General features: G+C 43.9%; 1 protein-coding gene across 2 annotated transcripts in view; it reads left to right on the top strand.

Moving 5' to 3' along the window:
* The window catches only part of LOC115151995 (talin-2-like), a 134,380-nt gene that overhangs the window by 77,483 nt on the left and 33,427 nt on the right, over positions 1-23,470 (top strand). For both annotated transcript variants that reach the window (XM_029696405.1, XM_029696406.1), the window contains exons 8-29: positions 3,912-4,039; positions 4,304-4,367; positions 4,528-4,632; positions 5,939-6,094; positions 6,953-7,054; positions 7,178-7,254; positions 8,408-8,594; positions 10,345-10,458; positions 10,937-11,045; positions 11,683-11,891; positions 12,183-12,281; positions 12,603-12,770; positions 14,020-14,314; positions 15,615-15,781; positions 16,398-16,526; positions 18,048-18,161; positions 18,582-18,830; positions 18,938-19,066; positions 19,195-19,297; positions 20,631-20,839; positions 21,278-21,397; positions 23,094-23,291. In XM_029696405.1, the coding sequence (XP_029552265.1) occupies positions 3,912-4,039; positions 4,304-4,367; positions 4,528-4,632; positions 5,939-6,094; positions 6,953-7,054; positions 7,178-7,254; positions 8,408-8,594; positions 10,345-10,458; positions 10,937-11,045; positions 11,683-11,891; positions 12,183-12,281; positions 12,603-12,770; positions 14,020-14,314; positions 15,615-15,781; positions 16,398-16,526; positions 18,048-18,161; positions 18,582-18,830; positions 18,938-19,066; positions 19,195-19,297; positions 20,631-20,839; positions 21,278-21,397; positions 23,094-23,291 (3,231 nt within the window). The remainder of the gene's footprint in view (positions 1-3,911; positions 4,040-4,303; positions 4,368-4,527; positions 4,633-5,938; positions 6,095-6,952; positions 7,055-7,177; positions 7,255-8,407; positions 8,595-10,344; positions 10,459-10,936; positions 11,046-11,682; positions 11,892-12,182; positions 12,282-12,602; positions 12,771-14,019; positions 14,315-15,614; positions 15,782-16,397; positions 16,527-18,047; positions 18,162-18,581; positions 18,831-18,937; positions 19,067-19,194; positions 19,298-20,630; positions 20,840-21,277; positions 21,398-23,093; positions 23,292-23,470) is intronic.

Genomic DNA, 23,470 nt, shown 5'->3' on the forward strand with positions numbered 1-23,470 from the left:
TTCAAGCCCTGCCACATCCGACGAGCATCAGAGCTGATGTAGTAGGATTAAATCTTAATCCTGAATTGACACTTTGCTTGTTTGATGGTTTGTCTGAGGGCATAGCGGGATTTCTTACAAGTGTCCGGATTAGTGTCCCGCTCCTTGAAAGCGGCAGCTCTAGCCTTTAGCTCGATGCGGCTGTTGCCTGTATTCCATGGCTTCTGGTTGGGATGTGTACGTACAGTCACTGTGGGGATGACGTCGTCGATGCACTTATTGATGAAGCCGATGACTGAGGTGGTCCCGGAACATATTCCAGTCTGTGCTAGCAAAACAGTTCTGGAGTAGCATCCAGGTCATCTGTCCACTTCCGTATTGAGCGAGTCACTAGTATTTCCTGATTTAGTGTTTGCTTGTAAGCAGGAATAAGGAGGATATAATTATGGTCAGATTTTCCAAATGGAGGGTGGGGGTAGCTTTGTATGCATCTCTGTGTGTGGAGTAAAGTTGGTCTAGAGCTTTTTTTTCCTCTGGTTGCACATGTGACATGCTGGTAAATATTTGGTTAAACTATTTTTAAGTTTGCCTGCAATAAAGTCCCCGGCCACTAGGTTCGCCACTTCTGGATGAGCATTTTCTTGTTTTCTTATGGCCTTATATAGAGTTGGTTGAGTGCGGTCTTAGTGCCAGCATCGGTCTGTGGTGGTAAATAGACTGCTACGAATAATATAGATGAGAACTATATTAGGTAGTGTGGTCTACAGCTTATCGTAAGGTTCTCTACCTCAGGTGAACAATACCTCGAGACTTCTTTAATATTAGACATCGCGCAACAGCTGTTATTGACAAATAGACACACCCCCCAACCCCTCGTCTTACCAGACGTAGCGTCTTCTCTGTTCTGCCGGTGAATGGAAAATCCCGCCAGCTCTGTTATCCATGTTGTCGTTCAGCCACGACTCAGTGAAACATAAGATATTCGTTATTTAATGTCCCATTGGTTGGATAATCGTAATTGTAGGTCATCAATTTTATCTTCCAATGATTGCATGTTAGTCAGTGGAACAGATGGCAGTGGGAGTTTACTCGCTCGCCTACGGATTCTCAGAAGGCAGCCCAACCTGCGCCCCCTTTTCCTCCGTCTTCTCTTCACACAAATTACGGGGATTTGGACCTGTTCCCGGGAAAGCAGTATATCCTTCTCGTCGGACTCGTTAAAGGAAAAAGCTTCTTACAGTTCCTGGTGAGTAATCGGTGTTCTGATGTCCAGAAGTTATTTTTGGGTCATAAGAGACGGTAGCAGCAACATTATGTACAAAATAAGTTACAAGCAATGCAAAAAAACTAACAAAATAGCATAGTTGGTTAGGAGGATGTAAAACGTTCAGGAGACAGGTTAAAGAAGGATTTTTAAGCCTTGAGACATTTGAAACATGGATTGTATAGGTGTGCCGTTCAGAGGGTGAATGGGCAAGGCAAAATATATAAGTGCCTTTGAACGTGGTATTGTAGTAGATGCCAGACGCACGGTTTGTGTCAAGAACTGTAGAGTCCATGCACTTTGAGGCCACTAAGCCCATAAAACTGGTAGGCAAGATTGTTAATAATATTATACTTAGCAATTTCAGACTCCATGTCATCAGATAAGACCTTGTGTACCTCTGATATTCTATCATAGCCTCTCTTTCACACAGGTACATGTTCATTTTCTTTTTTGTCAGTGTCATTCAGTAAAAAAAATTCATCCCTTGCTGCTGCTCAAATGGACTTCTTCCCTTCTCTCACTTCCTTGGCTGCTCTCTCAAGAACCTCAAGGGGCGCTAAACCCCTGCTTGTTTTACGTTTGTATTCACAGCGCATGATGATGTATGCTGTGTCAATAAAAATGTATGACACATTGCCAAAAAATACTATAAAAAAAAATATATACTATTATGCAACAAAATGTAATCATCATTTGAATGGGGTCTGGTGGCTATTGGCTCAATGCTATAGAACAGATAGCTCCACCCATACGGATCACGAGAGAGAGGGCCACGGAGAGAGAGAGCCACAGAGAGAGCCACGGAGAGAGAGAGCCACGGAGAGCCAGTGAGAGAGAGAGAGCCTGCGAGAGCCACCGAGGGAGAGGGATCCACCGAGGGAGAGGGAGCCACCAAGGGGGAGGGAGAGGGAGCCACCGAGGGAGAGGGAGCCAGTGAGGGAGAGAGCCAGCGAGAGCCACCGAGGGAGAGGGAGCCACCGAGGGAGAGGGAGCCAGTGAGAGAGAGAGCAAGAGCCAAGGAGAGAGCAGAATTAGGCCGATACACACCAATTATCAAAATCCAAAAAAGAGACGTTAAATTCTACAACCACCTAAAAGGAACCGATTCCCAAACCTTCCATAACAAAGCCATCACCTACAGAGAAGAGTACCCTACACAAGATGGTCCTGGGGCTCTGTTCACAAACACAAACAGACCCCACAGAGCCCCAGGACAGCAACACAATTAGACCCAACCAAATCATAAGAAAACAAAAAGAGAATTACTTGACACATTGGAAAGGATTAACAAAAAAACGGAGAAAACTAGAATGCTATTTGGCTCTAGTACACAGTGGCAGAATACCTGACCACTGTGACTGACCCAAACGTAAGGAAAGCTTTGACTATGTACAGACTCAGTGAGCATAGCCTTGCTATTGAGAAAAATGAGGTGGAAACTGATCTGCACTTCCTAACCTCCTGCCAAATGTATGACCATATTAGAGAGACATATTTCCCACAGATTACACAGATCCACAAAGAATTAGAAAACAAACCCAATTTTGATAAACTCCCATATCTACTGGGTGAAATATCAGTGTTCCATCACAGCGGCAAGATTTGTGACCTGTTGGCACAAGAAAAGGTCAACCAGTGAAGAACAAACACCATTGTAAATAGAACCCATATTTATGTTTATTTATTTTCCCTTTTGTACTTTAACTATTTGCACATCGTTACAACACTGTATATTGACATAATATGATATTTGAAATGTCTTTTGTGAGTGTAATGTTTACTGTTCATTTTTATTGTTTATTTCACTTTTGTTTATTATCTACTTCACTTGCTTTGGCAATGTTAACATATGTTTCCTATGCCAATAAAGTCCTTAAATTGAATTGAGAGCGAGCGAGTGAGTGAGAGCGACACACACACACACACACACACACACACACACACACACACACACACACACACACACACAGAAAGACATAACTGACAGGCCCCATGCTAATGCTTTGATGGACAAGACATTTAAATATAACAGATATCTTAGATTATTGGTGCAAAATGGTACTGTATATTCCAACTGAAGCCTTGATGGAAGTGTATCGAAACAGTCATTCCTGTTATGGCCGGACGTGTTGCTACATGGTTGCTATCAAGCATTATTGAGGCCTGGCAATACGTATTCATTTGGACTTTATTTAGGCCTGCAGTATGTTTTGTATATAATTTGTTCATATTGTAATAATTAAAAACCACTCAGTGAAAGTTGCTCTTTAATTTTCAAAGCAGTTTATTAATGACACATTGTGGATGCCTCTGCAATGTTGATGCAATATTCTGAGAAATGTGCATGTTTATTGACGTCTTTGTTTCTGTTAATATGTCACCACTGACTGTAATGATGAGTGGTTGAGGCTGTTACATTTCATATGTTAGCGATTGTCTTGGGTTGTCTTGGATTGCTACAAACTAATCTTGTTTGGCTCCTCTGAGTCCATTCATCTAAGTAAAGTGTTTATGTTGTATCCCTGCTGATGGTTTACATTTTTTCACCTACCAGGCACTCTTCTCTGAAGCAACTTTCAAAACAGAAAAAGCTGCATTACTCTCTAGCTTGAACTCCAGTTAGACACTCTTTCTTTTCTCTCTTCTGTCTCCTTCTCTCCTCTAGGCCAGAGATGATATACTGAACGGATCCCACCCTGTTTCGTTTGATAAAGCCTGTGAGTTTGCTGGAATTCAGGCTCAGATCCAGTTTGGACCACATGTCGAACACAAACACAAGCCTGGATTCTTAGAGTAAGTCTTCTTATCATATATCATTAACAACAACACTATACTGTACTTTCCAACACTACTATTCTTTTAGACACTCTGTCTCAATCCTCCCATCCTAGTTTAGATGAAATCCTTCTCTTTGGGATACCCATTTGAGTGCATACAATAATGTTAACACTTGAAATATGTAGGTGCTGAGGTAAGAATGACCAAGTTTGAAAGCATGTTTTGGAAAGGGAAATGCCTCATGAGTGTAAACTTGTAAAATGTGATTGATCTCCATAGCCTGAAGGAGTTTCTACCCAAAGAGTACATCAAGCAGAGAGGGTCGGAGAAGAAAATATTTGTGGTATGTTCAGTTTTGCTCAGTATGTTGTAAACGTATGGATTTATATGTTATCAAAGGGAAATAAAAAAGCTGAATTAAAATCACAAATATTCAGAACATTTGAACATTTTAAGTCTCTGAAAAGTTCATATTGCTGCACCTATTTCCCTCTGACCCGCAGGATCACAAATCCTGTGGAGAAATGACAGAGATTGAGTCTAAAGTGAAGTATGCGAAACTAGCAAGGTCCCTTCCGACATATGGGGTCTCCTTCTTCCTGGTGAAGGTAAGTTATAAGAGGAGAGGATTGTGTTCTCCAACAGAAAGTAAACTGAAGGATTTACAATGTAAATACAGCTGACTGCAAGTTAAAGATTAGCCTTGAGAGCTGTGTGTATGCGAGCGAAAGAGAGTGAGAGAGAGATCGAAAGAGAGTGGGTGAGAGAGAGCGATGAGGAGAGGGAGTTGGGGGTTTTAAGAGCATGATAAATAATTCATTTTAGCAGCACTCTCTCACACAGCAACCACAGCCAAAAACATAGATATACTGTAGGTAATGCACAATTTGGAAGTTTATTGCAACCTTTCATTTGTTATGTGTCACTCTTAAACCAGCTCAGTGCTTCCAGAACAAGCTTTTCATAACTGTAAGGCTCCTAAATATGATATGGAAGGAATTTAGCCTGTCTGTGATGGTGGGACTACAGCCAATAAAACCTCTCTGACAGTTCACCTGTGCTGTGAGTCCCAGACCAGAAGATGTTTCAAAACCTCACCCACCTGCTATGTCTGAAATAAAAGGTTACAGATTTAAGATACTATCTCTAACATGTCAAACCAATTCAGATTCCAAAATCTGACTTCCTGAGTTGAATACACTGTGAACAACTTCTTGAGTAAGCAAAGACAATGAACAATTGGAATGGTTCTCTAAACATAGCTACCATGATAATCAACATAATGTTATCTGCCCTTGGATGAAAAACAATGAGTCTGTACAAGTTGCTCTAAAGCTGTTGCCTTGTTCCTGTCAAGGAGCTATACTTTTAGAACCTGACAATAAAAATATTTGCCTGGAGACGTGAAAAGGTATTTTTCAACTCCCCTGTCCCCTAACCGTTAATTGTGCGTAGTGTTCAGCATTGCTGGAGTGGAGCCAACAGTCGGCTTATGCTCTGAAGTGAGGCGTAATGGAGTGTGTTTGGGTAGAGAGGAGGAGGGCACTAGAGCCAGGCAGAGTCAGTGTGCTGCTGCTGATGGAAGCTCCATCCTGACGAACTGACAGCCAGGCTGAGGCACCCCTAGCAACAGAGGCCTGAGGAAGGAGGGACTGGGGATGGCTTGTTCAGCTAAACAGCAGGGAGCCCCGGTTAAACAAGCCTGAACTCTGCAAGGTCACTCCCCATCAATTCTCCTCCACTGGGGCTCCTGACGCAGGACAGACAAACAGAACAGAGAATGTGTGCTATCTATGGCACGCAGTGCTGCTCTGCTGCGGTTTTAATTTCTCGCAATAAAGAGATGCCCCCAGTGAATCATCTGTGTAGGTGTTTGACACCTATGAAAATATTGTCTTATGTCTTGTCTGTTAGGAAAAGATGAAAAGCAAGAATAAGCTGGTCCCTCGGTTACTGGGGATAACCAAAGAGTCGGTGATGCGGGTAGAAGAGAAGACTAAAGATGTGGTTCAGGAGTGGCCCCTAACCACGGTGAAGAGATGGGCTGCTTCTCCCAAGAGCTTCACCCTGGTATGACCTGCCCTCCGTCTACTCCAATCCCACATTCACAGGAACACATTCCACTCTCTTGACCTCTCTTCTGTTCCTCCCATCTCCATATAGCAACATAAATAACTGCTAAATAGTATGTGTTGTTGTTACTACCTCTAATCCACAGTGTTATTGTGTTTTCTTGTCAATAAGCACTTCTTGTATATATTAGACTGTGTATATATACAAGTGATTTTACTGGAAGAATGTGAAGCACTTGGATGTTTTATTCATTTGAGTGCTTTTTCAATTTAGTATTTTGTTTGTTGTCAACATTGCTGTTTTTTGTTTCGTCTCGCTTTATTAAGCCAGACTTCACTCAACTGAATAACCCATTTAAAGATTAATAAGAAGTGCAACATACTCAAAGGTGCATTTGCCAACATTGATTTGAATGATATATTACTTTGCTGTCTCACATAGGCAGCCTTTGAAGTGTGTGATATTGATATTGAAAATGTGTATTTCTCATATTTAATCAGCTCTTTGAGGACTGCAAAATCGTAGCGAAAGGTAGTCAAAGTTTGTCTGTTCATTAGGAGAAGGAATGGTAAAGGTATTGCCGACATACCTTTAGTCCATTCAAAGCTTCTTTCTCAGTACTCCCACATCTTTCTGTGCTTGTGTGGATGGAAATACACTTTGAACTTAGAGCACAGCATGGCAAAGAGCTGTGGCATGTGAAAGTAGAAGGCCCTGGTTCAACCTTGACCTCTGAGAAAGCTGCTGTACTCCCCATACCACATACACACACTTCTCCATTTCCTAGAGGTATTACCAGGTGGACCTGTGCTGTAACTTCAGTATCTCTCCTGACTATCTGCTTGTACCCTGCAGGACTTTGGGGAGTACCAGGAGAGTTACTACTCTGTTCAGACCACAGAGGGGGAACAGATCTCTCAGCTAATTGCAGGATACATCGACATCATCCTCAAAAAGGTAAGTAAAGACAAACCAGAAATGACCAAACCAGAAATGACCAAACCAGAAATGACCAAACCAGAAATGACACTTCCCAAGTACGTTATTTATTATGACACCTTTTGATATTCCCTTCCACAGAAGCAGAGTAAGGATCGTTTTGGCTTGGAGGGAGATGAGGAGTCCACCATGCTGGAGGAATCAGTCTCTCCAAAGAAGTAAGAAAGGTTCATAATGCACATGCTAAATGGTCTTAATAGGGTGCATTCCTATTTACTTTGAGAATGCTGACCAGCCATATTCAGAGACTACAAGCTAGTTCCTCATGTGAATGTAAACCTTAGTTTAATTGTGGCATATAATCACATTTCTGCCTGCCCTGCATTACACCCCTGAGAAAAAGAACACAAAAGGAGTTAAACTGAATTTACCTATAACGTACTGTATAGTATATGTGAGATTAATGTGTTCTCTGAAACACTATCCTAGAATTCCCTCTGTCCCTCTCCTTCAGGAATGTATTAACTCTCCTGGTACTCCCGAGTGGCGCAACTGCATCGTAGTGCTAGAGGTGTCACTACAGACCCTGGTTCGATCCCGGGCTGTATCACAACCGGCCGTGATTGGGAGTCCCTTAGGGCGGCGCACAATTGGCCCAGTGTCATCTGGGTTAGGGTTTGGCCAGGGTAGGCCGTCATTGTAAAATAGGAATTTGTTCTTAACTGACTTGCCTAGTTAAATAAGAAATGTTAGCTTTTCATTATTCCTAACCTCCATAAGAAAAAGACCCCAGGGCAAGACGGTTATATTATTCTGCCAAAAAAAAAGAAATCATCAGGAAGACATTCATTAAGATATTGTGTTCTTGGAAGTATTTGTCATTTATTTATTTTTTATCCCAGTTGCCTAGTTTTCCTCCTGGCCTGCAGCCAGACTCCTAAATACTCCATAATACAGATGGACTCTTGTCCTGTTATGCCGAATCCAGACACCGGTTGTTATTGGAAACCTGCTTGTCTCATAGCGGATCCTGCTGTGATAGACACTGGGTATCATATCACTCCCTGCTGTTTAGGTGCCAATGGACTCATGTTTTTGTTCTCAGCACAGAACATAATTGCTGCCTCTCAAAATAAGCAGTAATTAACCAATAGTGAGTGTGGCATCTGTTTACAAGGGCAGGAAAACAGCGCTTTTCATGTCTTTCAGTGCCTATCGTCGCTAACTCACTATAATGGTTTTGGTACTACTGTCCCATTGTTAGGGAGAAAATACTGAGCATCGACTTCGACCTTGTCAGAGGTTGTCCTGTAAAGGTCCATCTCTCTCTCTCTGTCTCTCTCTCTCTCTCTCCCTCCTTCCCTCATCCAGGTCCACCATCCTACAGCAGCAGTTCAACAGGGTGGGTCGTGTGGAGCATGGTTCGGTAGCACTGCCAGGTATCATCCGCTCTGGGTCCATCGGCGGCCCTGACAACACCTTCAACATGGGCACCATGCCATCTGCCCAGCAGCAGATCACCACAGGGCAGATGCACAGAGGACACATGCCCCCACTGGTGAGCATGCCCCTGGCAACCATGCCAATGACACACAGTAGGAGCAGTGATGTGCAGAGAACCTTGCTTACACCATCACTAACTACGATCTTTGTGTTTGTGTATAAAAAATCTGTACATTCTGTGTGTACAAGTCGGAAGTTTCCATGTGCTTAGATTGGAGTCATTAAAACTTGTTTTTCAACCACTCCACAAATTTCTTGTTAACAAACTATAGTTTTGGCAAGTAGGTTAGGACATCTACTTTGTGCATGACACATATAGTTTTTCCAACAATTGTTTACAGACAGATTATTTCACTTATAATTCTCTGTATCACAATTCCAGAGGGTCAGAGGTTTACATACACTTAGTTGGCTGTGCCTTTAAACAGCTTGGAAAATTCCAGAAAATTATGTCATGGCTTTAGAAGCTTCTGACATCATTTGAGTCAATTGGAGGTGTACCTGTGGATGTATTTCAAGGCCTACCTTCAAACTCAGTGCCTCTTTCCTTGACATCATGGGAAAATCAAAAGAAATCAGCCAAGACCTCAGAAAATAAATTGTAGACCTCCACAAATCTGGTTCATCCTTGGGAGCAATTTCCAAATGCCTGAAGGTACCACGTTCATCTGTACAAACAATAGTGCGCAAGTATAAACACGATGGGACCACGCAGCCGTCATACCGCTCAGGAAGGAGATGCGTTCTGTCTCCTAGAGATGAACGTACTTTGGTGCGAAAAGTGCAAATCAATCCCAGAACAACACCTTGTGAAGATGCTGGAGGAAACCGGTACGAAAGTATCTATATCAACAGTAAAACGAGTCCTATATCAACATAACCTGAAAGGCCGCTCGGCAAGGAAGAAGCCTCTGCTCCAAAACCGCCATAAAAAAGCCAGGCTACGGTTTGCAACTGCACATGGGGACAAAGATCATACGTTTTGGAGAAATGTCCTCTGGTCTGATGAAACGAAAATATAACTGTTTGGCCATAATGACCATTGTTATGTTTAGAGGAAAAAGGGGGAGGCTTGCAAGCCGAAGAACACCATCCCAACCGTGGGGGTGGCAGCATCATGTTGTTGGGGTGCTTTGCTGCAGGAGGGGCTGGTGCACTTCACAAAATAGATGGTATCATGAGGAAGGAAAATTATGTGGCTATATTGAAGCAACATCTCAAGACATCAGTCAGGAAGTTAAAGCTTGGTCGCAAATGGGTCTTCCAAATGGACAATGACCCCAAGCATACTTCCAAAGTTGTGGCAAAATGGCTTAAGGACAACAAAGTCAAGGTTTTGGAGTGGCCATCACAAAGCCCTGACCTCAATCCTATATAAAATTTGTGAGCAGAACTGAAAAAGTGTGTGCGTGTAAGGAGGCCTACAAACCTGACTCCGTTACATCAGCTCTGTCAGGAGGAATGGGCCAGAATTCACCCAACTTATTGTGGGAAGCTTGTGAAAGGCTACCCGAAACGTTTGACCCAAGTTAAACAATTTAAAGTGAATGCTACCAAACACTAATTGAGTGTATGTGAACTTCTGACCCACTTGGAATGTGATGAAAGAAATCAAAGCTGAAATAAATTATTCTCTCCACTATTATTCTGACATTTCACATTCTTAAAATAAAGTGGTGATCCTAACTGACCTAAAACAGGGAATTTTTACCAGGATTAAATGTCAGGAATTGTGAAAAACTGAGTTGAAATGTATTTGGCTAAGGTGTATGTAAACTTCCAACTTCAACTGTATGTATTGTCAGAGCTTGGCCCAGCAGGCCCTGATGGGGACCATTAACACCAGTATGCAGGCGGTGCAGCAGGCCCAGGCTGATCTGGGGGAGGTAGATAACCTGCCTCCACTGGGCCAGGACATGGTGAGTTCCCACCTCCATTTACAAGACTAATCCTCCTTTATATACAACAGCCACTAAATCTCACCATTCAAAACTTTTTCAACACTCAGAACGTTTTGGTCCATGCATCCTGGTCAGTGAAGATTAATTTGTTATTTTAGTGTGTTTTTGGAAAATATATTAAATTATTAATCCCATTGAATGTATTTTTTTTTTTGAGATGCAATTTTGGCGTTTTCCCTCTGTTGATTTGCTAAGTGTAGAGAAGCTCAGAGTTTTTTGTTTTTTTTAAGTCCATTTGAACTCCCATGTGTAATTAGGTGGTGGAAATTGACTGTAAATATGGAAGATGTACTTTAAAGCTCGAGACTGGTGCTTCAAAAGCTGTAGGAATTGTGAAGAAGCCCAGTCCTTTAATCACTGATAGTAAAGTTTATCTGGGTTGAAAATCTCCCACTGTGATGAAAGCCAACACCCATCCTTCTCCCTCTCCTGAAAGGCGTCCAGAGTTTGGGTTCAGAACAAAGTGGATGAGTCCAAACATGAAATCCACTCTCAAGTAGATGCCATAACCGCCGGAACGGCATCTGTGGTCAATCTTACAGCAGGTGAGTGCATGAGGTTACCTACTGACATTTTGAGTTTTCTGTTATTTTTGCACTGGAATCCTATTCTTACAAAGGCCTCTAGTCCTAGCTTGAGAGAAAAAAAGAATAGGCGCTCATCTTCAAGGGCAAAACCCATAGGGATAGAATCAATACACACATTTTCCTAGCCAATGTGGAGCGCCCAGAGAGGAGGGGCTCTGAGTTCCCTTTACATAATGGAGCGTTTACCATTTGCCATAATACATTTTTCCATTGATGGAATAAATAGTTAGCATTGTCTTGAATCTGAACTGGCTGGCAGCCTCTCCCTGCCTCCTGGTTGGAGCTGTGCCATGCTGCTCCACACTGCTCCCTGCCAGCTGTTCGATACGTTTTCATCTGTTGGATGGCACTGAGGCTCCCTGTTATCATCCAGTAGAACCTTTTACCTCTCCACAAATAACTATCACTTCTCTCTTTCTCTGTACTTATCTCCGCTGTACCATATCCAATGTGTTTTCATTATGATCGTGACACGGATGTGTGTATTATAACACCACCCAGGTTGCTGATTGTAGTTTGTAGAGAGAAGAGACTGTGTCAGAGGTAGAGCAGAAGGCACTGGAAAGGGTTAATAAGGACTTTCTCTCTTCCCTAGGTGACCCCACAGACACAGACTACACAGCGGTGGGCTGTGCTATCACCACCATCTCCTCCAACCTGACAGAGATGTCTAGGGGGGTGAAGCTGCTGGCAGCGCTGGTGGAGGACCAGGTGGGCAGCGGGCAGAACCTGATGGGAGCTGCCAGGACCCTGACAGGGGCCGTCTCTGACCTGCTCAGGTCTGTTGAGCCAGCGGCTGGAGAGGTACAGACACAACACAGCACTGTTCTACCCATCACATCTGTTCTATTCTCCTTATACACATGTATTGATGTGTACTGCCTTTTTAACAAATCCACTAGTCTGTTTCTATAGTATGTTTTTTAAAACAGTTGAAGGACACAATAATTATGTGTCCTGTAGATATAATCACTGGGAGCTTTTTTGATTTGTGATGTGAACTGTGTCTGAGAGCAGCCAAGTGCTGTGATTGGTCTGTGGTGCCGCGGTGGGGTCAGTGTTGTGAATGTGGTGATGTCATCCTCTCCCATGCAGCCCAGACAGACGGTGCTGACTGCAGCAGGAAGTATAGGCCAGGCCAGCGGGGACCTGCTGCGTCACATGGGGGAGGGCGAGACTGACGAGAGGTTCCAGGTTGGACTGCACTTTACTCACTGTTTCTATAGTTCCGCCTCCAAACAGGAAAACACGCATGTTCCCAGTTCCTGTTTAAAGCTGCACACACACTTATGTAACGGTATCAGGCTTTGTTTTCTTTAGCTATTGTAATTGAGTGGACAGCAAATCCCTCACTAGAGAATGCCTGTATTTCTACTGTTTCTGCATACTGACTATACAGCTGTATAGCTAGCAGAGTTGAGACCACATAATGGAAATGTCCTTATTCAGTCCGTCCAGTCACGTTTTCTTAGCTCTGCTGTGGCTCAGTGAGTGAAGGTGATGAATGTGTTTCAGGACATTCTGATGAGCCTGGCCAAAGCAGTGGCCAATGCAGCTGCCATGATGGTTCTCAAGGCCAAGAACGTGGCCCAAGTGGCAGAGGACACGGTGCTGCAGAACCGAGTGATTGCAGCAGCTACTCGGTGTGCCCTGTCCACTTCACAGTTGGTGGCCTGCACCAAGGTACTGCTCCAACTGACGCCCACACCCCTGTTCCCTGTCTCCTGTAGCCATGGAGGACAGCTCAGGACAAGGACTGGTGATAGGAGAAGAGCTGGCTTACTGAACTGAAATGGCTGTTTGTTCTATCTCTTGATTTCCGGCACAGACTATACCCTATTCTAAATTAGTTATGTCAGGAATAGCATTATCAGTCTTGTACACACCTAAATGTGTCCCGAGGTCAGTGGTCAACAACCGGTTGATCGCCATCGACCTCCAAAGCATTCCTAATTGCTCACCAAACATTTCTTTAAGAAACCCAACGATAAAGCCTTGCTATTTCGTCTCGCGCTGTTGGTGGTAGGTGCACCATATTCAGCTACCGGGTAGGCAAAGTGTTCCCATTTTGATCCATTTCATGTGTCTGAAGATAATTAATTCTGCCTTCCTTGTGGGCCAGGAGAGCAAATCAGTGCACCTATTGGTCTACCACTAGCCAATCTGATACATCAGATTACAGGCTGCAGCTTCCTCAAGCTCACAGCAAAGTTGAAACAGTGACATTTCTAAACTTTTTCAACCATGGCTAGAGAGAAAAGCTGCTGTTTCTATGAGTTAGTTAATGTTTAAGTTGTGCTACAACCAGCGCTGCAATGAATGAGAAGGAAAGTGTATCGATAGGCTTACGTTGTTATTATTAGCAGCTTGAGTCTTTTTTTATATTGAGTAATATCAGTCTCAGCGGAGGGAGGGAGAGCAGAGTGACGTTGAGAGGCGGACCCTCTGCTGCTCTCTCCCTCTGCTGAGAGTCACCATCAGATGCATTGCAGGAACAAGCCCAGTTAAATAAATAAAAAAGCAAATTATTTAAATGTATGCTCACTCAGCTGTGCCTCACAAGTAATACAACAACTGATCTATTATTGGTGTGATCATATAAGTTTTGAAATATAATTTATAAATGGTCTATGAAGAACAGCAATGCAATGGCAGGACAATTCAACCATTGCCAATATGTAGTGATAATGTATTGAGCATATAGCCTACTGCACAAACCTCATTGCTACAGAACTGTTTTTAATAGGTTAATGTTGTATAGGCTTTTTATTTTTTTAATTATCTGAGTGATATATCTTGGCTTGCATTTTGACTCAGAAAGTGATCTTGACTCAAAAAAGGTTGTTGACCACTGCCCTAGGCCTAGCATCTCTGAATGTGTTGTATTTTGAGAGTGGCCACTAGAGGTTGACTGTGGACTTTGTTCGTCCAGGTGGTGAGCCCCACCATCAGTTCCCCGGTGTGCCAGGAGCAGCTGGTTGAGGCAGGGAAGCTGGTGGACCGCTCGGTGGAGAGCTGCGTCAAGGCCTGTCTGGCAGCCACAGACGAAGGTGAGCTGCTGAAGCAGGTGGGTGCCGCGGCCAACACGGTGAGCCAGGCACTCAGTGACCTGCTGCAGCACGTACGCCACTATGCCAGCTGTGGTGAGCCCATCGGACGCTACGACCAGGCCACAGACACCATCATGACCGTCACTGAGAGCATCTTCACCTCCATGGGAGACGCAGGTGAGCTCTGGGAGAGGATGGCGAGGGGCGGGTAGGGGTGATAAGGGGAGAGACTGTTGTAGTGCGGAGGGAAGGGGAGTGGTTGATAACTATTTTGGTGGTGGTGGTGAGAGAACCTTTCACTCTTTTGATTAATCTTGTAAGCATTTTCACATTCCTAGCCAGTTCTGGCATCCAACAGTTTGAGTTTTAAAAACTTTAGGTAGCTATTATCCAAGGACTTAGTAAGTAAGAATTATCACTCAAGTAGGTACCAGTATCTAGCCTGTGTTTCTTGTCTTTTTTTTCTCAAGACTTTCACTGGGGTTGTTTCCATGTATTTTGACTGAGTGGGACCAAAGATGTTGTCAGGTTATGGTTTATATTAACTGACCTTCAAAACCCTGCTGTTGAAACATTTTCAAAGCCTGAAGTATTTGTTATGGTTCAGCCATGAGTCTGAAGAATTCTTAACCCCAGCCAATCCTCAAGGGGTTGTAGAAAACATGTCATTGAAAACCACTACAGAGCTTCAAATCTGGTCTCAATCACTGTTCAATGGGGCTTTGAAACTTAAAAGAAAACATATGACCTGAACATTTTTGGAGGGCTAAAGGGATACTTCGAGATTTTGGCAATGAGGCCTTTATCTACTTCACCAGTCAGATGAACTTGCGGATATCATTTGTATGTTTCTGTGTCCAGTATGACAGAAGTTGGAGGTAGTTTCGTAAGCCAGTGCTACCTAGCGTTAGCGCAATGACTGGAAGTCTATGGTATCTGCTGGGGAAGTAGATACAGGGCCTCATTGACAAAGTCCCGAAGTATCCCTTTAACACTCTGACTTTCATAAATTATTGTTAAAAAAATTGCTGTAATTCAGCCAAGTATCCTTAAAAGATCCCATTTCACTGACCATTTTGTCTGTAAATACTGTGGGATGTAAAGTAGCCTTGATGTGTTTTATAGTCTTCTCTCTAGTTATTTCTAGCTGTAGGCGAGTGTTTTTTATAGGCTGACTGGGGAAATATGGTAGCTTCTAAACAGCACTATAGCAGCTTTCTCCTCCTTTTCTGTGCATTTTTGTGAAGGAGTAAAGAAAGATATTTTTTAATATCCAGAATGGAGAATGCCAAAGAGAAAGTGCTGTGATACCAGACGGTGAAAAGGAAGCCGTGTAGTGTATTGTGTGAGGCCCAATGAGGGATCAGCATTCAGAGAATAATCTAGGCCATGTTTCTGTGGTGATAGCACAGTAGGGAGGTATTGATGTCTCTCTCTTTTCTCTCTGATCGCTCTCTTTCTCTGTGACCGTGTGTAGGGGAGATGGTGCGTCAGGCCAGGGTGCTGGCTCAGGCCACGTCGGACCTTGTCAATGCCATGAGGTCAGACGCTGAGGCTGAGGTTGACGTGGACAACTCTAAGAAGCTGCTAGCAGCAGCTAAACTCCTGGCTGATGCCACAGCCAGGATGGTAGAAGCTGCTAAGGTACTAAGACGGACGACCACTACACTGTACTTATTATAATCCTAGGAAGGAATAGTGTATGCCATTTAGTTTACGATATGTCATGTTAGTGTGATATCATTTGATGGAAAGGAGATATTCCTGCTGTAGTCTGGGCCATTGCGTCTCTTTAGAGCTGAAATAATGAAAGTGCAGGACCAATGGTTCTTAATAAGCCCATGGCGCTGTAGACAAGTATAAATGAGCAGGATATTATCTATGTGAAAACGCCAGGCAAGTGAAACGTGTGACACATTCATCACGAATCCACTGCCGTTACAAAGAAGAAATGGGAATCTTGCACTGACGGTTTCCTTGGAAACTGTCAGAAAACAGACAGAGCCTAATGCCTCTGCATTTAATATACAGTCACAGTGTTGGGGAAATGTTTAGAGTGCCACTGAGACTATGAGAGAGGTTTTGATATTCCCTTTGCCGCTGCAGAACTACGATTGTATTTAGTGGTGTTTTTGCTTGCAAGCAACTAAACACCACTAAATACAATCGTAGTTCTGCAGTGGCAAAGGGAATATCAAACCCTCTCTCATTTCTGCCTGCGTGCTTGTGTGTATGTCTGTGTGTGCATGTCTGTGAACAGGGGGCTGCAGCATACCCAGAAAATGAGGACCAGCAGCAGAGGCTGAGAGAGGCTGCGGAGGGGTTACGCGTTGCCACGAACGCTGCAGCTCAAAACGCCATCAAAAAGAAGCTGGTCAACAGGCTGGAGGTGGGTGGAGGGACAATGACAGCACATTGTAACTGTTGTGCTACCATTGAGACCCTGTCCTGCTGTAGTTTTGTAGCAATCAGCATTTGTCCTTCTTCACAAACCCCAGAAGTCCATCCAACACCATGACATACCATTAAAGAGGAGACTGTGTCAGATAGGACTACCTAGATCTATGTGAAGATGGATGGATCTCCCCCCAAGCCTTGGGAAGTGCATAGAAAAAGGCTGAAATAATTTTGAATTCATTTGCACAAATGAGGCATATTTAGCATATTCTCTACATTATTTATTATCCTGCAGCAGAAGATGTAAAGTCCATTAGTTGTGTGAATGAGTTAATTGTAGTGTAAAGGTTTAGCCCTTAGTATTTATCAGTCCCTAATGACAAGACCCTCATTTGGAGCTTCCACTGCTCACTAACCCAAGGCTGGAATCAGTTTGTTATCATAGATGCACATCTCTCTCTCTGTCTCTGTAGCCTGTGATAGTAATGAGTTACACCCCAAACAGGATACAGAGATAATAAAAACCATTTAGAATGTAATGGGTTTAGATTAACTGAGAGCACACCTCCACCTGCCCATTCATATGGCTGAAATCTCTCCTACTGATCACCTAAAGCTTTATATCTGTTTAGGATTCAACACATGGCCATTTGTGTTGTATTCTTCCCAGCATGCTGTGCTCTTGGGAGCATAATAAATGTAATCTGTATGTTTCACCAGCAAGAAAGGAATTTTCTCTCTCTGTCTCTCTCTCTGTCTCTCTCTCTGTCTCTCTCTCTGTCTCTCTCTCTGTCTCTCTCTCTGTCTCTCTCTGTCTCTCTCTGTCTCTCTCTCTGTCTCTCTCTCTCTCTCTGTCTCTCTCTCTCTGTCTCTCTGTCTCTCTCTCTCTGTCTCTCTCTCTCTGTCTCTCTCTCTCTGTCTCTCTCTCTCTCTCTCTCTCTCTCTGTCTCTCTCTCTGTCTCTCTGTCTCTCTCTGTGTCTCTACCACTCATCTCCATCCACTCCTCTAGCGTTTTACGTTGTGCTGTCTGTTTGTTTTCCCAAGGACAAAGATAGCATTGTTGTTCAGGTTCTTGTTTCATCTTCCATCCTTCCGCCCACAAAACTTGGAATGTCTTTCCTCTTGCCACTTTCCATTTTGTTTACACTTCAAAGGAAGTCACCTCTGTGTGGATTAATGGAAGTAGAAAACATGTATTGTACAGTGCTTATGTATTTTATGAATTGTCAACATTGCATGTTGAGACAATGTGGTACTCGTCCCAAAATACAGTAGTATGAAAGGTTCAATGACTTGGATTCCACAAAAAGTCTTCCTTTTTTGTCAGGTGGCGATGTCCACTGGGAAATTCTGAAATAACTCTTTAGCTTAGTTTGTGACTGCCCCTATTTAGTTTGAGAAGCTCAATCTGATACGGTATACAAGCAGTACACTACCCTCATCTATTTATCTGATGTAAGCCATTTACCCACAATAAACCTCTGTCAATATATCTCTCTGTTTCTGGAACAGATTGCTGCTAAGCAGGCTGCGGCTGCTGCTACTCAGACCATCGCAGCTGCCCAGAACGCTGCTGCATCCAATAAGAACACTGCCTCTCATCAACAACTAGTACACAGCTGCAAGGTACAGTAATATTGACCCACAGCAAACAAGATCACTCTTGGATCACTCTGATGAAATACCTACAGATGTAGGATCTTAATTTGACTTATATTGTCATAGCAAAATAATCCTGAAGCAACAGGATTTGAAAGTTTAGTCCATAATGTTGCTTGATCGGTGGTTAGGCTATTAGCTATTAGGCTACATGAAAAGTGCAATATGGTTAATATAATTGTGTGTTAGTATGGGTTTTCAGTTAATTTATGTAAATGACGAAGCTCATCTGCATTTCAATCTCAGCAACTAAAGAGTGATCAAATTAAGATCCTACATCTGTACAGTATTGAACCAATACTATCACTAGCCGGTTGCTATATTGGCAGCATTTATATTGCCGATTTTCATTACATTGGTTTAATCAAATGATATGTGTACTTGTAGGCAGTGGCAGACCACATCCCTCAGCTGGTCCAGGGGATGAGGAGTAACCAGGCCCAGCCAGAGGAGCTCAGTTCCCAGCTAGCGCTCATCATGGCCAGCCAGAGCTTCCTACAGCCTGGCAGTAAGATGGTGACGTCTGCAAAGTCAACCGTCCCCACAGTGACAGACCAGGCTGCAGCGATGCAACTTGGCCAATGTGCCAAGAACCTGGCCACCTGCCTAGCTGAGTTGCGGACAGCCACCCAAAAGGTAAGTTCTTTAACCCCCTATCCACAGCTACTGAAGGTCATGTTTTCATACAGCTCAGACATCCTCTGGACTGTGTGAGAAAGGTTTGTGTCTGTGTGCTTCTGCAGGCCCATGAAGCCTGTGGCCCACTGGAGATAGACTATGCCCTCAATGCTGTCCAAACTCTGAGGAGTGAGCTTCAAGATGCCAGGATGGCTGCACACGATGGGCAGCTCAAACCACTTCCTGGGGAATCGGTCAGTACATTAGCATAACCAAATCCATTATAGAGCATTTGGAATACAGTGATTTGCGCCAATCATGCAAAGCAAATCTGCAGATGTGTGAGAAGGCGTGACATTGTGCTCATGTGTCGTCCCTACAGCTAGAGAAGTGTGCCCAGGACCTGGGTAGTACCTCCAAGGCTGTTGGCTCCTCCATGGCTCAGCTGCTGACCTGTGCTGCCCAGGGCAATGAGCACTACACAGGTAGGAGTTCAAACAGAGAGAGAGTGCACTGCAAATGATTGAGCAGTACAAGAGAAATGTTTACCTAAACTCAAGGCAGACTTCATTGAGTGTCTGGGATTTTGGTTAGATAGTGCAAACTGTTCCTAATATCATCTAATACTATGAGACGATCAGCTAAAGGGTCCCAGTAAAGCTCTACCAAGTGGGGTGAAAGAGGATAAAGTAGGCAGCAGAAACCCTGACAGGCATTCACTTTCCCTCCAACCAGTAGATGCACAAGTGTAATTAATTTCTTGATTTAGTGATGTTATCACTATTGCCTATGAGGGAGGAATAAACCCGACTGGGTTCTGCTGCAAAGCCGGGCATTTTCTTTAGCCTCCATTCTAGCTCCATTTAGTCTCTCAGGAGAATTGATAAAGACACATTTTTGAATAGTGTATTCTAACAATGGCTCCTCCTGCCCTCCCAGGCTGGGCTGCTTCACGCTGGGGCTCAGGGTGCTTCTCTCTCTCTCTCTCTCTCTCTCTCTCTTTCTTTCTTTCTTTCTTTCTTTCTTTCTTTCTCTTTCTCTCTCTCTCTCTCTCTCTCTCTCTCTCTCTCTCTCTCTCTCTCTCTCTCTCTCTCTCTCTCTCTCTCTCTCTCTCTCTCTCTCTCTCTCTCTCTCTCTCTCTCTCTCTCTCTCTCTCTCTCTCTCTCTCTCTCTCTCTCTCTCTCTCTCTCTCTCTCTCTCTCTCTCTCTCTCTCTCTCTCTCTCTCTCTCTCTCTCTCTCTCTCTCTCTCTCTCACTCACTCACATTCATCTTATTTTCACTAGATTTAACATTCCATCAGCAATGGGCTCCACTCGGCTGGATAATGCAATTTGATGCGATTTGCTGCATTCCCTCATCTCTGCTTTGTGTGTAATAAGTAAAGCCCCAATCCCACATGGTGCCTCGTTCTCCTATCTAACTCATTTGTTTTAACAACAGGGGTGCTTTAAGTTGGGCTCACCGTGCTGTTCCTACTGTTCAGTTACACATTACCAACAACTCTTTCTATTCATTCTGAACACTAAAGCTGCACCCCTGAATGTGTGTGTGTACATATTTTTGTGTAAGGACATATTTAGTGAAGGGATAATGAGATTGAAATGAGGTAGGATTCAGCTTGGAGTTTGGCTAGTGAATAAATCATGATGTAGCTAGCCAGAGGCAGAGTAGGTTGTTTAGCTCCATCTTAAAGAACAATAATGAGGCACAGTGGGACGTTGACACCAGGTTTTCCATCATTATTTCCTGGACTAGCTTTGTTATTCCAACTCCAACACTTCCACTTCCTTCCACGTCTGTCTGTCTGTTGTGTGTAGGCGTAGCTGCCAGGGAGACAGCCCAGGCCTTAAGGACATTGGCCCAGGCAGCCAGAGGTGTGGCGGCCAGCACCAAGGAACCCCAATCTGCGGCGGCCATGTTGGATTCTGCCCAGTACGTCATGGAGGGATCTGCCATGCTCATCCATGAGGCCCACCAGGCCCTGGTCTCCCCAGGCGATGCAGAGAGTCAGCAGAGGCTAGCACAGGTGAGGAACTTGCTGACTGACTTACTTCTAGACAATTGGGTTCGTGTTCCAAGCACAGTGTTTTCTGTCAGGCTCTTTCCTCTCCTCTGCTTTCTGGCTGATAACCGATTTGTAAACACTGCTACTCTCCATAACAATTATCTGCTTTAAGTGTTGCCATTTTCTTTCCTCTGTCTCCTGCTTAGCGATCCTCTCACAGGAACGCTAGCTGCCGGAAAACTGCTTATTTGCAGCAGGGCCCTTTGGGAGATAAACATATTGGTTGGCATATGTCTGTGACAGTAGCATAAATTAGTGACATGGATTGTCGTTCTCCGCTTGTAGGCTGATTTGCATTTGAAATGTTTTTCCTTTTCATAGCTGTGCCCAAGTACTGTGGAAAATTGTTAGAATCCGTAATATCAGCATACTGACAGGCTTATCTGTGCTGTGTTTCAGGTGGCCAGGGCAGTGTCCCACTCTCTGAATAACTGTGTCAACTGCCTGCCTGGCCAGAAGGATGTGGACATGGCCCTGAGGAGCATCGGAGAGGCCAGCAAGAAACTGCTGGTGGACACTGTGAGTCCTGCTGCCAGATGCGCGAGGCTGCAGTTTGGAGTGTTGATGTGTTATACACAACCTAAATATAAGCGGTTATAGAAGAGCATGGCAATGCTGTCCTTAGCACACAGATGTCTCACATCTATTCAGGGCAAATTCTAACAAACATGTGGATTATGATCTGCAGCCATTTTTATTTATTTCTCGGTAACAATTAAGTGCCTGTTTTCAAGTATTGTTTTTAATTAAAATGGTCAAAAAGAAACAAAAATAGCTTCTTAGCGAAGAGAAATTTCTCAAGCAAAAATGTTGCTAGGACTGTCTGGGAGTGGTCTGAGTGGGAAGGGGGAAACTGAAAACAAGCTGTTATTGGCAGAGAGGTTTGGAACGGTCTTTCTTATTGGTCTTTTAACTAATCAGGCAGGCCAAAACACCATCGCAGCAAAACAGGCTTAAATGTCAAGCGGTCTTTTCAAATGCTCTTAAACTAAAAGGGCATTATCATATTTATCACAATTTCAATAGTGTTATTCAAATCAAACTTTATTTGTCACATGCGCCGAATACAACAAGTGTAGACCTTACCGTGAAATGCTTCCTTACAAGCCCTTAACCAACAGTGCAGTTCAAGAAAGAGTTAAGAAAAGATTTACCAAATAAACTAAAGTAAACAATAATAAAAAGTAACACAATAACATAACATTAACGAGGCTATATACAGGGGGTATGGATACCGAGTCAGTGTGCGGGGGTACAGGTTAGTTGAGGTAATTTGTACATGTAGGTAGGGGTGAAGTGACTATGCATAGATAATACACAGTGAGTAGCAGCAGTGTACAAAACAAATGGAGTGTGGGGGTCAATGTAATAGTCCAGTGGCCATTTGATTAATTGTTCAGCAGTCTTATGGCTTGGCGGTAGAAGCTGTTAAGGAGCCTTTTGGTCCTAGACTTGGCGCTCCGGTACCGCTTGCCATGCGGTAGCAGAGAAAACAGTCTATGACTTGGTCGACTGGAGTCTCTGACAATGTTATGGGCTTTCCTCTTTCCTTTCCTTCCAACCTCATATTGTGAATATGTATATTCACAACTGAATCCATTCAACCAAAATGTGTCTTCCGCATTTAACCCAACCCCTCAAACACAGGACAATCACGTTTATTTATTTGTAAAACTTTAAAAAATATTTTGTGATATCCAATTGGTAGTGACACTTGTCACATCGCTGCAACTCCCGTACAGACTCGGGAGAGGCAAAGGTCAAGAGCCATGCATCCTGTTCGCTTAACACGGAAGCCAGCCACACCAATGTGTCAGAGGACACACCGTACAACTGGCGACTGAAGTCAGCGTGCATGCACCTGGCCCGCCACAAGGAGTCGCTAGAGTGCGATGGGACAAGGACATCCCGGCCGGCCAAACCCTCGCCTAACCCAGACGATGCTAGGCCAATTGTGCGCCGCATCATGGGTCTCCCAGTCGCAGCCTGCTGCGACACAGCCTGGGATCGAACCCGGGTCTGTAGGGACACCTCAAGCACTGCGATGTAGTGCCTTATCCGCTGCGCCACTCGGGAGGCCCTGACAATCATGTTGTTGACTTGACTGGGCCTTTAATGTTACAAATTATACTGATAATGAGTACTTACAGTATGTACTCATAGTGAGAAGGAGTACTGAGGCCTACAGTTGTGTTTCTCTTCTGTGTGTCTCCAGCTCCCTACATGCAGTAAGTCCTTCCAGGAGGCTCAGAGTGAGCTAAACCATACTGCAGCTGAGCTCAACCACTCCGCAGGGGACGTGGTCCACTCCTCCCGGGGTACCAGCAGCCAGCTGGCCATGGCTTCTGGGAAATTCAGCGAGGACTTTGACGAGTTCTTGGACACTGGCATTGAGATGGCCGGACACACTCAAGTAGGTATCATTAACTGTTGAAGATCCCAACAGCCCCATATATCTGATTCGTCTCCCTGTGAAACAAATGTGGATAAATGTTACGACGCCTGATTATACGGTTGGTAGACAGTTTAGGATAAATAGGATAAAATGAAAATGCCTCTGAGGGAGTCAAATGTTGAGTGATTTCACATTTT

The sequence above is a fragment of the Salmo trutta genome, chromosome 17 (assembly GCF_901001165.1).
Source record: "Salmo trutta chromosome 17, fSalTru1.1, whole genome shotgun sequence".
NCBI lineage: Eukaryota > Metazoa > Chordata > Actinopteri > Salmoniformes > Salmonidae > Salmo > Salmo trutta.